Genomic DNA, 16,385 nt, shown 5'->3' on the forward strand with positions numbered 1-16,385 from the left:
AAAATAATTATCTTGAGGTTTGAAATTTTCAATTATTGTTAAATTTTAAACTAAATCCAAATTAACTTATACTTAATGCTGTGCTTTTAATTTAATTAAATTAAATGACATATTAAAACAATCAAAAGGAGGTTCTCTTTTGGGATTAACTGAAACATCAATTTCTTAATATTAGTAAAAGCCACTTCAATCCCAAAAATACTCTGCTTGTTTATTTTGGTTAATTTATATTGTAATTTAAGTAAAAAAGGTTTATATTATTATTTAGTTAGGAATCCATATCTTTCTTCATCTCATATATTTGATCTATTGTCTCTATATGTGAATTGGGTTGATGACAATGTTTTTTTTTTTTTTTTTTTTAATTATCAGGCTTTAATAAAATGTTTAATATGAAGATGATTTAATAATAGATTCATCTCCTATTTTATAAAAAAAATAAATTGTATTTTATGATATTTAGAATTTTCCTTTAATTAATTATAAATAGAGATTGAGACTAAATAGAAATTTCAATTTAAGATAAACTATATTTTTATTACTAAGCAATAAATTGTGATTCAATTTATTTAATAAGGATTTATTCAAATAAATATGCTAGCATATTGGAAAACCATCCAATAAATAATATCACATCTTGTATGATTCAATTGGGAAAATTAAACTAGGAAAACAATCAATTTTCTAGGAATTAGAGTTTATACTACTCTAATTCGACTAGCAAAATGAATTTTCAATTATGTACATTTTTTATTTTCAATATATGATTATTAATTACGAAAGAGAAATAAATCATCAAAAAGTTTATTCAAAATATTAAAATGCACACAGTATATATTTCATTATTTACATATTTATTTGTACTTTTCATACATTTTTAGTCATCACTTACTTAAATCAAAATTCACATCCATCTAAATTAAGCTAAGACTTATCCTCTTCCACCATATTGGATTTAGGAGCATATCAGGACTCTCAATATTCATGTGAACTTGTAAAAATGATATTTTATTTGGGCTATCGTCTTAATTTTTTTCCACTTAATAATTATTATCCCCACATCATTAATTTTAATTACTAACAATATTTAACTTTGGATTAGGGGTTTGATCACATACATAATTTCCGCGTGTGCTACTCGTTTTGAAACAGCATAGGGTGTTTTTTACCAAATCAAAAGGTGCCACGTACATTCCGTGAGTTTTTGTCTACGAAGATGCCTTTATAGCGACGAGTTGGATCTCTCGGTTCTGTATGAAGAGCGAGCTTGGGAAACTCCGATGGAAGCCGAAGCGCCGGGAAACGGCACCGGCGACGCCAAGGCAATGGGGAAGAAAGGCGTGCCCGAGTGGCTCAACAGCTCGCTCTGGGCGTCCTCATCCTCGCCCCCCGCCTCTGCCTCCACTACCGCCGCTGCTCGTTTGCCCCGCTCGCCGCCCTCTCCCAAGATCGTAGCCCCCGCGCGGGCTCCGATCCCCAAGCCTCCACCGCCCCCTCGGCCGCCTCAGCCTCCGTCGGAGGCCCCGAGGCCCTCGGTCGATGCTCCGCCAGATGATCGGAGCCCCTCGCGGTTGTCGCAGGAGGAGGTCTCCCGCCAGTTCCAGCTCTTAGCCGAAGTATAATACGTCATTTTCTCGTTATTTCCGTTCCATTTTTTGTTTATGGCTGACGAATCCGTGTTCAGTTGTCGAAGAAGGTGGTAAATATTGGAGAACTGCGGAGATTGGCCTCGCAGGGCATCCCTGATGGCACTGGAATCCGGTCGATAGTGTGGAAGGTCTTGGTCTCGAAAGAATCCATGTTTCTGTCACGTTCTTAGTTAACACTGTTCTGAGTTTGATGATTTCTTTTGCTTAATTGCCCTTGAAAATAAGATTTTGGTTACAAGTTTTTGCCTCCCTTTGTTGGCAATGGAAAAAAGCTGAGGTTCTTGAATACGAACCTTTTATGTCACATGTTTTGCCTTGAATTGAATACAATTCTTATATGATTCTCATTATTATTCTCATCAAGAAAAAAACAAAAAACTGTTTGTTTGCTTTGTTGGCAATGGATTATGTCATGCATTCAAAAGGATTCGAGCTCTTCAATTTCTTGTTCTTGAAATTGGCGCTAGAAAGTGACATTTTTTTTTTTTTTGTTGATGACAGCTTCTACTAGGTTATTTGCCATATGAACGTGAGTTCTGGATGCAAGAACTGGCCAAGAAGCGGTCTCAGTACAAGGCTTTTAAGGAGGAGTTTTTAATGAACCCTGTTGGTCTTCTTCAGTATTCTGTTTTTTGATTTACTATTTGACTGTTAAAATTATAGATTTTATATCTTTGGAGCTATAGACCTTTAGTCTGCTGATTTACTTCTTGACACTTGAGACATACATGGCTCATGAAAATTTCTGATTACAGAAGGAAGTTTGGAATTACCGCTGTTTTTGTGTTTGTTTTCTATTGTTGCATACTATAATTTTTGAAAGATTGCTTTTGCTAGTCAGTCGGAAATGGCACGAAGGTTGGAAGAATCTGTTGGCCATAAAAATGAAGCATTGGAAACTGGAGGTCGTGGCTTCCTGATGAGATCTGAAATAACTCATGATGAGCACCCTTTGAGCCTTGGGAAGACCAGTGTCTGGAATCAGTTCTTTCAGGTAAGGCTTTTGGGTCTGCCAGAATGTTTTTCTCATTACAGGTAAGCTGCTACTTCATACTTTTGTACCCATCTTGTGCTCATATAGAAGATATGTATAGTCATCAATCATAACTAGTTTAGTTCAAAAGAGTTTTTCAATAAGCAAGTTTATTAGCAGCCCTTTTGCATCATCAACTACCTATGAATTTTCATGCATAGATTGTATACTTTGTATGTATGAATTTTATGTACAAAGTTGCAAAAGTTGAAATTAGAATATAATCAACTGATTCACAAAAGATCTAATGTGCCATGGGTTCCCTCCTGTTTTTGGGGATTTACACCATGACTAAGGAATCTGCCTTTGTGATGGTCTTTTGACATTCACTACCCTTAGGTCTTTGTTTGCTTGACGCCATTATCATTTCAAATGTAAGCTTGGATAGATCCAGTAATACAAGCACTTGCAATGGTAGTGGAACTAGTATCAGAACATACAATAAACCCAAGGATAAGTTGGTCAAGTGACTCGTGGGTATTCATCTTGACTCACTGGTGGCGTGGGCCTTATTTGATAGCACTAGGGGTTTCAACTTTGCAGGTACTCCAGACCTCAAAAACTAAGGAACCCCTTTTTACAACCATAAGGACAACCATATGTATGAACCTCGTGCCTATACGGGTATAGAGGAAGGTCAATATACATAGACTTACCTATGCAAGTAGAGAGGCAGCTTTCATGGATCCTTTTCACAATCTTGTTTGTCCTATTTAGCTAACCACCAAAAGAATTGCAACAATGGGCTTTCCACAACATATCAACAATGGGCCTTCAACTCCTTCTAGGTACCTGGATCATGGCTGCCTGTGAATCTTCAAACTTGTATTTCATGGTATCTTTCTTAATCATGAGAGTCTCATCAATACTTCGGGAATCAATATATACAGCCTTAACCCTACAAATGGAGACCCCTTTTTCCTTAGCTCAAACTTTCATCAGGTCATAAAAGAGTAGCCTTACCATTGTACCAAGTTTTGCCCTTGGCCATGGAACTGACTATTCTAAGGATTTCTTTAGTTCACATTATGAACATATTTGGAACTACTTGTGCAAACTCTAATGCTTTGCATAGTCTACATATAGAGGAATCATCCGATGATAACAAAAAAATGCATGCTAAGTGTCACTGAGGTTTATGTCTATTTTGGAATGGATTTTACTTAAGAGTGGAAGGTAATTTTCATTAAGAAAATCCAATTTCTATTTTTTTTTTGGTGTAAAACCTAAGATGTGGAAAATCCTTGTATATTTGCTTAAAATATGACATTTATTTTTATGTAAATGTCGACATGCTGTCACGGACTTAGCTAGAATTGCCCAAGTCATGAGGCACCATTGCGGCAAAGTCACGGACTTAGCTAGAGTTGCCTAAGTCGTGGAGCACCCTTACGCCAACTCCTTAGACTTAGCCGGGATTGCCTAAGTCATGAGACGCCCTTGCGACATATGCGTCCGCAAAAGGTCAACCTAGTTGTAACATCGTATAGGTCCCGAAGGACCTGTAAAATAGAAAGTTGATTAGATTGAAAATAAGTGACGGACAAGTCTCGATGTCTCGTGAAGAGGGAAGCTTTATAAGCAATTCAGCGAGCACCTTGAGTACAAGAGAGAAAAGAGAGAAAGGTGAAAACAAGGACTTTAGAAGGTAGAATGAACAGTTGCAAGTCCACAAACAACTGCTCACCGGGTGCCGAGCGCGAAGGCAAGTTCTCATCAAGTTAACGTGCTAACTTGTGAAGATTGTTCAACACCCGATACTACCTTGAAGTCCCATCCCCCTTGGTGCTACCCGGGGGGTTCCAGGGTGTTGAGATGGCTGACGTTTCGCGTGAGGTTGCGGTTTGCAAAAAACAGGCTGTGGCATGTGAAAACGGAGCCATTTTGGGGCAGTTTGGCCCAGCGTGGCGAGTGGTCGCACTGCAACACTGTGAACTGTCGTTGCTTATATTTTTCAAGCAAAAACACACTAAACCAAGGCAAAACATGCTGTCATGTCTCTATACAAGCATGCAAAAGCGACGAACGATTCGTTAAACGAAGTTGTTGCGGGTGCGCGACGATCGTTCGTGACATACTCCCCCACTTAAGTTGTTGATGCCCTCATCGATGCATGCTGGAAGGCTTTGATGGCTGCTTCTTCATGTCGTAGGGTGTCTTTAGGCTCCCAACTGGCTTCGGTCCGAGGAAGCTTTCTCCACTTCACCAAGTACTCAATCTGCTTAGCTTCATTGGGTAGCTTCGTCTTGCGATCCACTAAAATGGTTTCGACGCGCATATCGTTGGAGGCTCTGGTTAGGGTTAGCCAAGTTGGAATACTTCGGGAAGCATCTTACGGATCTGAGTGGTAGGCCTTCAAGTTGCTGGCGTGGAAAACATTATGAATTTTGAGCCACGCCGGTAGCTGCAATTTGTAGGAGACGTTGCTCACCCTACTGATAATTAGGAAGGTTCCTTCATACTCGTGCACCAATCCTTTGTATACTTTGTACCTAAATAATTGGAGTGATGCTGGTTGAAGCTTCACCAACACCAAATCGTCGACTTTGAACTCCTGCGGTCGCCTTCCCAAGTCTGCCTACTTCTTCATCTTTTTGGCCACATTCTCCAAGTAAGCCCGCGCAATATCTGCATTTCGGTGTCATTCTTTTGCAAAGTGATATGCTGACGTACTACTCCTTGTATACCCGATAGCCAAGGTGTGAGGAGTCGACGGTTGTTGTCCTATAATGATCTCGAAGGGACTTTTGTTGGACGTAGAGCTCCGCTGCAAGTTGTAAGAGAATTGGGCTCTGTCCAACAGCTTCATCCAATCCCATTGGTTGGCACTCATGTAATACCGAAGATATTGCTCAAGGAGCGAGTTTATCCTTTCAATTAGCTATCCGTCTAGGGGTGTAGGCTTATGGAGAAGTATAGCTTAGACTATAATAATTTGAATAGCTCGGTCCAGAATCGTCCTAGGAACCGAGCATCTTGATCACTAATGATATTGTGCGGGACTCCCCAATACTTCACCACATTCTTCATCATCAGCTTGGTCGCCTTATCTGTTAAACAATGTAGGGGTGCAGCAATAAAAGTTGCATGCTTTGAAAATCGATTGACCACCACGAGTATCGATTCGAGTCCCCCTACCGTCGTTAAGCTTGATATGAAGTTCAAGGAAATGCTCTCTCACGGCCTTTTTGGTACGGGCAACAACTCCAAAAGTCCCACCGGCTTTCGTTGCTCCACCTTATCTTGTTTGCAAGTAAGGCACGTTCGAACATATTCCTCCACATCAGTCCTCATCTTCGGCCAGTAGAAGGCCCTCTCCACGAGAGCCAATGTTCGGTGAATGCCCAGATGTCCTGCCCAAAGGGAATCGTGACACTCTCTCAAGAGTTCACGCCTCAAATTGTCCACTCGAGGAACATAAACCCTATTCCCTTTTGTGTAGATGAGTCAAGCCTGGATCCAAAATCGTCGTGTCTTACCTTCTTTGATTAGTTGCATCAGGGTTACTGCCTGGGGATAACTGTACAGTCCATCCTTGATCCTAGAAAGGAAGTTGGAGTGTAGCTGACTTGCTTGGCCTCCGCCCTCCGGCTGTATGGCATTCACCCGCTCCACTTTCCGGCTCAACGTATCGATCGCGACATTTTCTCTTCCGGGCTTGTACTCCATTGCCATATTAAACTCGGTCAGGAAGTCTTGCCATCGTGCTTGCCTTGAGGAGAGTTTCTTTTGAGTTTGGAAGTAACTCAAAGCAATGTTGTCCGTTCTTAGCACAAATCGTGATCCGAGAAGGTAGTGCTGCCAAACTCGTAGACAGTGGACCATCGCTGTCATCTCCTTCTCGTGCACCAGATACCGCCGCTCGGTCTCATTGAGCTTGCGGCTCTCGTAGGCTACCGGGTGTCCCTCCTGCAGGAGTACTTCCCCAATAGCGAAGTCTGAAGTATCTGTATGGACTTCGAAGGGCTCCCCATAGTTCGATAATTTGAGCACCGATTCTTCCAGCACAACAGCCTTTAGATCTTGGAATTAAACTTCACATATGTCATACCATCTTCAAGGCTGCTCCTTCAACAACTCCGTCAGTGGAGTTGCGCGCTTCGATTATCCAACTATGAAGCGCTAATAGTAGCTGACGAAACCAAGGAAGGATCTTAGCTTCGGTACCTTCTTTGGAGTTCGCCATTCCACAACAGCTTGCACATTTGATTTGTCCATTCGAATGGAATCATCATCGATTCGATGCCTCAAGAATAAAATCTCCGTTTGAGCAAAATAGCACTTCTCCATTTTCACGAACAAAGTGTTCTCCCTGAGAACCTTGAAAATTGTCCGAAGGTGCTCGACATGCTCCTCGAGCGTTTGGTTATAGACGACTATATCGTCCAAGTGGACGATCATAAACTTATCTAAATACTCCTTAAATAGTTGGTTCATAAGAGTGCAGAATGTGGCCGGAGCGTTGGTTAAGTAGAAAGGCATCACTAAGAACTCAAACGCTCCGTACCTGGTCACGTAAGTAGTATTCGCTTCGTCGCCTTCAGCGATGCGCACTTGCCAATGCCCCGACCGAAGATTGAGTTTGGAGAAATACTTTGCTTTGCCCAATTGGTCGAACAAGTCCGCGATGAGCGAGATGGGATACTTATTTTTCATTGTTACCTTGTTGAGGGCTCAATAGTCGACGTATAGTCGGAGGCTTCCATCTTGTTTCTTTTGGAAGAGGACTAAATCTCCGAATGGTGCTTTGGAATTGCGGATGAGACCATTGCTTAGTAGTTCGTCTAACTGCTTTCTGAGCTCTTCCAACTCTGGAGAGGACATGCGATATGGCGGTCTCACTTTAGGTTTCACTCCAGGCTCCAACTCAACGTGATGATCCACGCCTCTACGTGGCGGTAGAGTTTTCGGCAACTCAGGTGGCATAACGTCTGTGAACTCCTTCAGAACATTTGCGACCACAGCAGGTTCATGAATGGCCTCCCCGTCGAGTGGCTCTAGCTTCACAGAAGCTACGAAGGTTAACTCTCCTTTTCCTACCCTTTTCTTCAATTGTAATGCCGATATTTATTAGGGGTCCTTGGTTCTACTCTGAGAGACGGGAACCACACAGTGGTCGTCGCCTCCCATCAGACATAGGGAGTTCAGGAACGACATTGACACCAACTTCGCCGCGTGCATGAACTCCATTCCGAGAATCACTTGGAAGTCGTCTAGTGGCACCGCCATCATGTTTATGCTCCCGCTCCATGTTCCGATCTTGATGGGAACTCCCTTTGCCAACTCGGAGATCTGCTTAGCCTCTGAGTTCACCACCTTCATCCGACTTGGGTTCTTCTCCAAAATCAGCCCAAGTCGCTTTGTTTCTCGATCGGCAAAAAAGTTGTGAGTAGCGCCCGTGTCCACCATTGCATGGGTTGTTTGGCCATTGAGCTTGATGTCCACGTACATCAGCTCACTGCTCCCTGCATTATGTGACTTTATCTTCGTGTTCTCCCCCACTTGATTCCACAAAGCATTCAACAAACGCATTGCTCCCATCCGGGTCCTTGCGACTCCTCATCGTCGTTGCTGGATTCCGAACTACTCGAACTAAGAGCGATGGCCTTGCCCTTGTTCGATTTGGGGGGTGGATTAAAGCTGTTAAGGCATTGAGTGCTTGTTTCTGTGGGCATTCCCTCACCACATACGGTCCTTCACACATGCAACATCCGTCAGGTTTTGGGGCCTAGCCTTTTGAGCTTGGCCCTTTGTGGGAACTCTTCTTCCTTTGCTCGCCCCCGGGCTCCTTCCCTCGAGAATATTTTGGAAGGCGATTTCCTGAAGATTGTTTACTTTTCCCTCAGTCCTATGAGGAAACAAAGTCGATGAGCCTTTCTGCGACCACAATTACCCCGATCACATCGGTGACATTCTTTCGATGCAGTTCCTGTTGAGCCCATGGCTTCAGACCATCGAGGAAGCTGAACAACTTATCCTTCTCGGACATGCCCTGGATGTCCAGCATTAGTGCAAAAAATTGCTTCATGTAGTCTCGAATGGAAGTACTTTGGCGGAGTTGTCTCAGCTTCCTCCTTGCGACGAACTCTATGTTCTCGGGTAGGAACTGAGTTCTCAACTCCTGCTTCAATTCCTCCCATGTGTCCACTCGACACTGACCTTGTTGGATCTCCTCCCAACGGATTCGCCATCAAAGTTTTGCATCCCCATTCGAATACATAGTTGCTATTGAAACTTTGGTAACTTTAGAATCGAGCCTTATAGCTCGAAAGTACTGTTCCATGTCAAACAAGAAATTCTTAAGCTCCTTTGTGTCCCTAGCACCTCCATGGCAATGAGGCTCAAGTGCCCTCAAGTTTTGTGACGTTGCAACGTGGGTGTTGCTCCCTTCTGCATTTAGTGCCCTTGTGAGCGTTGTCACTCTAAAAGTGAGTTCCGCCACGACTTCGTGCAAATGTTGCACAGAGTCTTTGGTATCGTTTGTAAGTCGATCGACTAGGGCCTCAACCTTGTCGATTCGGGATTCACCTTCTTCTTGCGAGCTCTCTATCCTAAGAAGCCTTCGTTGGCCTTGGTAGAGTTCTTCCAAGCTCGCTTCAAGAACATCTAGGCGGGTTTCCGCCGTCGTGAGTCTCTCCTTATGGATTTTTTTCCCGATTGGTGCTTCAGATTGCGCCTCCTCTGCTCGCGGAGAGTAGCCAACTTCTCGCTCATCATGTTCGCTTCCACGATCCTCCAGAGCGGCTCCACCTGCATGAGAGCGAATTTGCACTTGCAGCCCACCTGCGGCTGCTTGGGGCAATGGTCCGGCTTGCCCCGTCTTGCTCGATTCGCCACGATACTTTACTATGGCGAGATTACGAAGTTTCTTTGTTGCTTGCTCGAATTGCTTGCCTGCTCTAATATCACAATGTCACGAACTTAGCTGGAATTGCCTAAGTCGTGAGGCACCTTTGCAGCAAAGTCACGAACTTAGCTGGAGTTGCCTAAGTCGTCAAGCACCCTTGCGCCAACTCCTCAGACTTAGCTGGGATTGCCTAAGTCATGAGGCGCCCTTGCGACATATGCGTCCGCAAAGGGTCAACCTAGTTACAGCCTCGTGCAGGTCCCGAAGGACCTAAAATAGAAAGTTGATTAGATTGAAAACGAGTGACAGACAAGCCCCGACGTCTCGTGAAGAGGGAAGCTTTACAAGCAATTCAGCGAGCACCTTGAGTGCAAGAGAGAAAAGAGAGGAAGGAGAAAATAAGAACTTTATAAGGTAGAACGAACAGTTGCAAGTCCATAAACAACTACTCACCGGCTGTTGAGCGCGAAGGCAAGTTCTCGTCAAGTGATCGTGCAAACTTGTGAAGATTGTTTAACACCCAACACTACCCCGAAGCCCCATCTCCCTTGGTGCCACCCGGGGGGTTCCAGGGTGCTGAGATGGTTGACGTTTCGTATGAGGTTGCGGTCTACAGAAAACAGGTCGTGGCACATGAAAACAGAGCCATTTTGGGGCAGTTTGGCCCGGCGCGGCGAGTGGTCGCACTGTAGCGCTGCGAACTGTCATTGCTTACATTTTTCAAGCCAAAACACACAAAACCAAGGCAAAACATGCTGCCATATCTTTGTACAAGCATGTAAAAGCGACGAACAGTTCGTTGAACGAAGTTGTTGCGGGTGCACGACGACCGTTCGTGATAGTGCGGTGAGATTATTTTTTCCAAACTGTGAAAAGAAAATTTCTTAGAAAAATAAGACGGAGAGGAAAATCTTTCTCAAGCAAATTTTTTTTCTAGTTTTCTTTCCTTCTGCATGTATTTTGGTATCAAGATTTCTGCAAGGTGAAGCTACAGCCCTGAAATGGTATTTGTCCACAAATTGCTTTTCAATTACTTGTTAAATCTTTGCTTGTTTACAGGCATCATGCATTATGATGTTTACCCAAATTATAATTGTGATGCTGATGTCCACACGATTCTAACATTGTTCTATACTTCTATCAACTATTGGCATTTTCTTACAGATTGATTCTGTAACAATATCTGAATTGGGATGTTTCATAAATTTACCACATTTAGAGTTTCTGTTTTCGTAATTGGCTTCCTTTTTGTAGTTGTGGGATATCAATCTAATTCTAATATGTATTCATTTCATCTTATTTAAGGAGACAGAGATCATTGAACAGATTGAACGAGATGTAAAGCGCACTCATCCTGACATGCAATTTTTCTGTGGGGATTCATCCCTTGCGAAGTCTAATCAGGCAAGTGGTTTCTTATTCAACAGAGAGTAGTTTTCTTAAGTTGGTTGTATTAATTAACTAATTAACTAACTTCTATTCTTGGCAGGAGGCCCTGAGGCACATACTCATTATCTTTGCAAAGTTGAATCCAGGCATAAGATATGTACAAGGGATGAACGAAATATTAGCACCTCTTTTCTACGTGTTGAGAAATGATCCAGATCAAAATAACGCCGTATGAGTTCTGAAACGACTGCTGTGTCACCCATGCGACATTGTTCATAAATTTCTTGTTGTTTTGTGAATACAGAATCTGTTAGGACACCATATGTTATTCCCACTAATAGCAAAATACTTCCATTCTTTAATAGATCTCATTATATTTAAGATATATTTGATTTTTTTTCCCTTTGCATTACAAGTTTCTTTTTCAGAAACTGTTAAGATTTTCTGCCTTCAATAGGCTTTGTAGTTCTTTCAGAAACTATCTCTTTATTCACTCAACATTGTTTAAACTCGTTATGTTTTTGGTAGAATCCATTACTTTATTACAGTCAAGTCCTATTAGTCATATCCATTTTAGATTAAAATATTAGTATCTCCAGTACAGAGTGAGGTCTTCTGCTTCCATGGTCCTGTTTTCAAGATCCAAGTTTTTTGATACCTACTGTGACTATTCGATTTTCATGGATCCTTCTTGACATATATTAAGTGTTCATAGTGAGATGGCATGATGGTTGCCTTAACTGGGTGGGCAGCTGTTAGAGAGTCATTTTAGCTTCATAATGAGTTGCAGTTCCATATGAATTATGTCCATACAGCCTAGTAAATATATTAAAAAAGTAGAAATTTTTTGTATGGTGTAGTTTCTCATATTCTTTTGACAGATAGTGTACATGACTTCATGTTTACTACTATCTGCAATGTTTACAGAATGTTATTCTGTATGAAATATTGAATCATGTAAATTCATTTACTATAGAAATTTTGTTTATAACAACTGTTTTTTCAAACTACTCTTCAAGACTTTTTATTACATTTTGCTATATATCAGGTTACTCTCATTGGTTATTACTTGGCTATATGATAACGTATGCAGTAGTATCATCATTTTATTTCTTCTTCTTAAGTATGGTATAGTTTCCAGGTTAGCAGATGAGTGCATATGAGCCAAATCTAGGTGATTGGATTTGAACCATTTCTGTCGCTTTTTAATCTTGATAAATATCCATTCTCTTGGACCAAGTTATTTTGTTAACATTATGTGATGGTATCTGTTAACATGTTTCTATATGAAACTTAACGAGGAAGATATAGACAATTTATTTTACAGTGTTTTTTCTTTCAAATGACAAATTTGTGCTTTTCTAATCCTATTTTGTGGTGTCAAATCATTTTCTTGATTTTCTTTGGTCTCCTTGAACTTTAACTTTCGTTTTTTTTGTGCAGGTGTATGCTGAAGCAGATGCTTTCTTTTGTTTTGTTGAGTTATTGAGTGGATTTAGAGACAATTTCTGTCAAAAGCTTGATAATAGTGTAGTTGGCATTCGTTATACAATCAGTAAACTATCAGAGCTACTAAAGAAACATGATGGGGAGCTTTGGCGTCATTTAGAGATTACAACAAAAGTAAGAGAAATTACTAGAATTATTTTTATGTCATCCACCTGTAATTGTGATTAACATTTTGGAAACTGCCTCTGTGGTACACTTCATATAACATCTTGTTTTTCAGTTTTATGGACCAAGTTACTTGGTAGTGTGTACTACATGGTGTCTTTGGCATTTGTCCCTGGAATGTTGATTTAATTATGGAAAAGTTCTACTGCATGTAAATCCATCAGGTTCTAGGTAACTAGTTATATGAGATGCCTTGCCAGGATTGAATTATTCTTAAATGTTTTCCACTTATTTCTTTTAGTAATAAGGAAGTCCAACTTGAGCTAACTTGGTGTTTTTGGACTACAGAGGCAATAACCAAAATTGATTCCTACTTAATGTACACTTCATTCTAATTGGATCACTCTTTCCTTTTCCTGTTGTCTCCTCTATCTCCCATCATGCTTCTGTTTTTTTCAAAACCAACTAAATATTGGGTTTTTATTTGAACTTCTCAATTCTTTTTCACTATTCTATAGTCCCCTTGTCTATTTGTTTTTTTTTTTTTTCCCTTTTTTATATCTCATCTGTTCTGTCATCCTTATGACAGTACTGGTTCACATGTCACAGTTTTGTTAGGGGCAAAGATGAAATGTGCAGCAGAGTGCAGTCGACACATCAAAGAAGAGAATGCAATGTTTTGTTTTTTTCACCATAAGCAGAGGTGTCATAAAATAAGAAAACCGATTGTATGAACCACTATATTACAACGAAAACCCAGAGCCATCGTTAGCAAGCTGTGTTGCTTGCCGCTGGCTAGAGCATGTATTGTGCAGGTTCCCTAGAAACCTCCGCTGCTGTAGAGAAGGCACAGAAAAGATTTTATTTATCCTAATGGGTGGGGGGTCAAATTTTTTTGGTAATTTTCTTGGTAAAATCAGTAAATAAATCAAACTTTAGTCTTGGACAGGTTATATTTGACCTCATTGATCCGGCCTATCAGATATTGGTTCAAGTAGGGATTAGATGTTTTATTTTGTTGATGTTTTTGTGCTTTCTTAGTACAAACAGCAAATGATAGTTACAGTACTTTTAAAATTAAGCTGTTCGATCTAATTGGATCTGATCAGATCTAACCTAATCTTGACAGCTTTATTCAGAGCTGCATCAAGCATATAGCAGGCTTCAATTTTTAGTTTCCCCTGATTTCTGTAGTTTGTTGCCTTAAATTTAATATGATGTTAATTAAGTGATAATCATGTGTAGCTTGGGGACCTCGGAACTCATTTGTTGGTAGTACGCACATTTGAGGAAGGTTAATTTGTATTCTTGGAAAATCAGGGAAGTGTGGTCATCTCAGTTTACTGCTGGTTTTTTATGAATTTTTTTTTCATTGAATAATTTCCCCTTAGATGAGGATGCAATTTTGTGACTTCTGCCGGATAGTATCAATATGGATTGTGTTACCCTCAAATCATACTGTTAGTGGCCCTTTGGAAAGACAGATTAATTAACAACAATTATCATGCCAAATTCTTTTTCCAGTTGTCTTTTATGCTTATGCTTGAAGCAATTTGTCTTGATATATGGTATAGTATGGAAAATCATGTTGCATTTGCAGTTAGACATGCTTGATTCTGAGATTGTTTTCCTGATCACTATTAAGAATATCATACTGACAACCCAAGCATCATCATCATGAGGAGTTTTGTGCTGTGCTGAGAGTTTGCCACTGCCCCCTTGATAACTAGCACTAATTTGCACACGAAATGCTCGATGGTATGCACATGTCTGCCCAAGGACCAGTATACTACCTACCAGTACATGAAATTAGATTCTTTCTGTTAAATGCTTTGCATAAGTAGTTTTCTAGTTTAACTTTTTGGAGACTATTGTCGTTTCCTGCTAGTATGACTTAAATGTCTGTCTGCCTTGGTTTCTTAAGTGGTTTTCTAGTTTAAATTTTTTGGAGACTAGCGTTGTTTCCTGCTAATATGACTTTAAAGGTATGCATTGGTTTCTTAAGAAGTTGTCGAAACACAAAGGTATCTAACTGGTGGCAATGAATTTTTTTTCTTTTTTTGAAGGTCAATCCCCAATTCTATGCGTTCAGATGGATTACACTGCTTTTGACTCAGGAGTTCAATTTTGTGGACAGCCTTCATATATGGGATGCACTTTTAAGTGATCCCGATGGTCCTCAGGTATTGATGTCATTTTTTTTGTTTCCTTTGCTCGGTTAACGTGAAGTATCCTTGTGATTGCAGGAAACCCTACTTAGGGTGTGTTGTGCCATGTTGATCCTGGTCAGAAAACGTCTCTTGGCCGGCGATTTCACTTCCAACCTTAAGCTACTGCAGAATTATCCACAAACAAACATCAATCATCTCCTCTATGTTGCCAATAAACTGCATGGTTCTTCGGCTGGTTAAAGTTGCAGAAAGTATCATGGCATCGTTGTCTGTTGAACACTTGATCTATTTGTAAAGAGCTAAACTTGTTAAACAATGTAAATGATTGTACGAGAGCCAGTGCACTATTTGTGTGTTTTTGGTGAATTAAATGAGATTGAAACTAGTTGTCTTTCCATGTCCTTATGCTTAATCCGCTTAATAGTTGTGTCAATGGGCAATGCTGAGTGGTCTTAAATAGTTATCGAACACTGGATATTGTTCAAGAAACAATCCAAATCTTAAACAGGTAAGGACGGAGTTTGGGATGTATTAATACATCAAATATTACGACTATAAGTAGAGAATGAAGTTGTAAGTTTGATAATTTAGGAGGATTAAGTTTTAGCTGACAAACACAATGAATTTGTGTATGATTCAACTTTGAGAGCAGATGAAAAAGAAATATGAAATATAAACAAAATGTCCAAAATTGAAAGCAAATATTTTGGATTGAAGTTGTGATAAATATTAAATAATAACCACACGCAGCAAAATTGGTAGGATTTCGAGAAACAAGAATAAAAATTCCTACGGCGTGATGTTGAACATTCATTTCTCGTATATATCATAGTCAAGTTCCCTCGACCCCCTCAAGCATGTTCAAGGGACATAGGTTATATTGCCCCAATCATCCTGATGAGAGACCCCAAGGCATAGATCACGAAGTCATGTTCGAGACACATGGGTCTAAAAACTCAACCCCCTAAGAGAGATACTTGAGACACATAGATCAAGCAGCTTTAGACCAACTCGAAGAATTGTATAGAACATTAGGACCCTCCCTCCAACCTTAACATTGCCACAAATCGAATGAAACCATTGTGCTTCAACACTTCTCCGTAAGAGTAATCGAAGCATACCTTCATCGACCAATTATCACCTGATATATGATCTTCACGTGACAATCGAGTTAGCATAAGAGAGGCAAAACATACTCTCTCAGTTAGTCCACGTGAACATAGTCTAGAACAATTAGTTATTGGCTATCTCCTCCCTCTATCGCCTATGTGAACAAAAACCTAAGAGAAGACTATTAGAAGCGGTTAGAGACTATCTTTCTGTAGAATATTTTATGAAATATTCTGTCACTCTATTACTAGTTTCAATATGATTATGAGCTTTTATAGTGTTTTTACTATTTTTTTTTATTTTTTTCATCTCACCTGTGGGATTAACTTGGATGTGAAAGAGATCGAGTTGAGAACCTATCTCGATCTTAATCTTCATGTACTCACCTCGAGGAGTACCGAGTTTGTACCTCGGGGGTATCTCAATCTAAGTCATGAGTCATATCAGGTTGAATAGAACGTTAATAACTTTTTTCCTTACCAAAGCACAAAAATATTTTAGTTGGACTGCCTTATTTAGGGCTGGATACAATCACCCTGGAAAATTTTCACAGGTCAGGTCTTTACATGCCA

At 40.4% G+C, this 16,385-nt stretch overlaps 1 protein-coding gene across 4 annotated transcripts; it reads left to right on the forward strand.

The window, feature by feature from the left end:
• Positions 1 to 1,237: 1,237 nt before the first annotated feature.
• LOC135597352 (uncharacterized) lies at positions 1,238 to 15,100 on the forward strand. Of its 4 annotated transcripts, none has more exons than XM_065090183.1 (9): positions 1,238 to 1,616; positions 1,685 to 1,777; positions 2,151 to 2,255; positions 2,473 to 2,643; positions 10,835 to 10,933; positions 11,019 to 11,147; positions 12,362 to 12,541; positions 14,599 to 14,715; positions 14,779 to 15,100. In XM_065090183.1, the coding sequence occupies exons 1-9, from the start codon at positions 1,281 to 1,283 to the stop codon at positions 14,941 to 14,943; spliced, it is 1,395 nt and encodes a 464-aa protein (XP_064946255.1). In that variant the 5' UTR covers positions 1,238 to 1,280; the 3' UTR covers positions 14,944 to 15,100. The 4 variants fall into 4 exon arrangements, with proteins under 4 accessions (XP_064946255.1, XP_064946256.1, XP_064946257.1 ...); XM_065090184.1 differs by having other exon boundaries at positions 2,491 to 2,643; XM_065090185.1 differs by lacking the exons at positions 14,599 to 14,715; positions 14,779 to 15,100 and adding an exon at positions 13,778 to 14,592.
• The last annotated feature ends 1,285 nt before the right edge of the window (positions 15,101 to 16,385 follow it).

This window comes from Musa acuminata, chromosome BXJ1-11 (genome assembly GCF_036884655.1).
Source record: "Musa acuminata AAA Group cultivar baxijiao chromosome BXJ1-11, Cavendish_Baxijiao_AAA, whole genome shotgun sequence".
Lineage (NCBI taxonomy): Eukaryota > Viridiplantae > Streptophyta > Magnoliopsida > Zingiberales > Musaceae > Musa > Musa acuminata.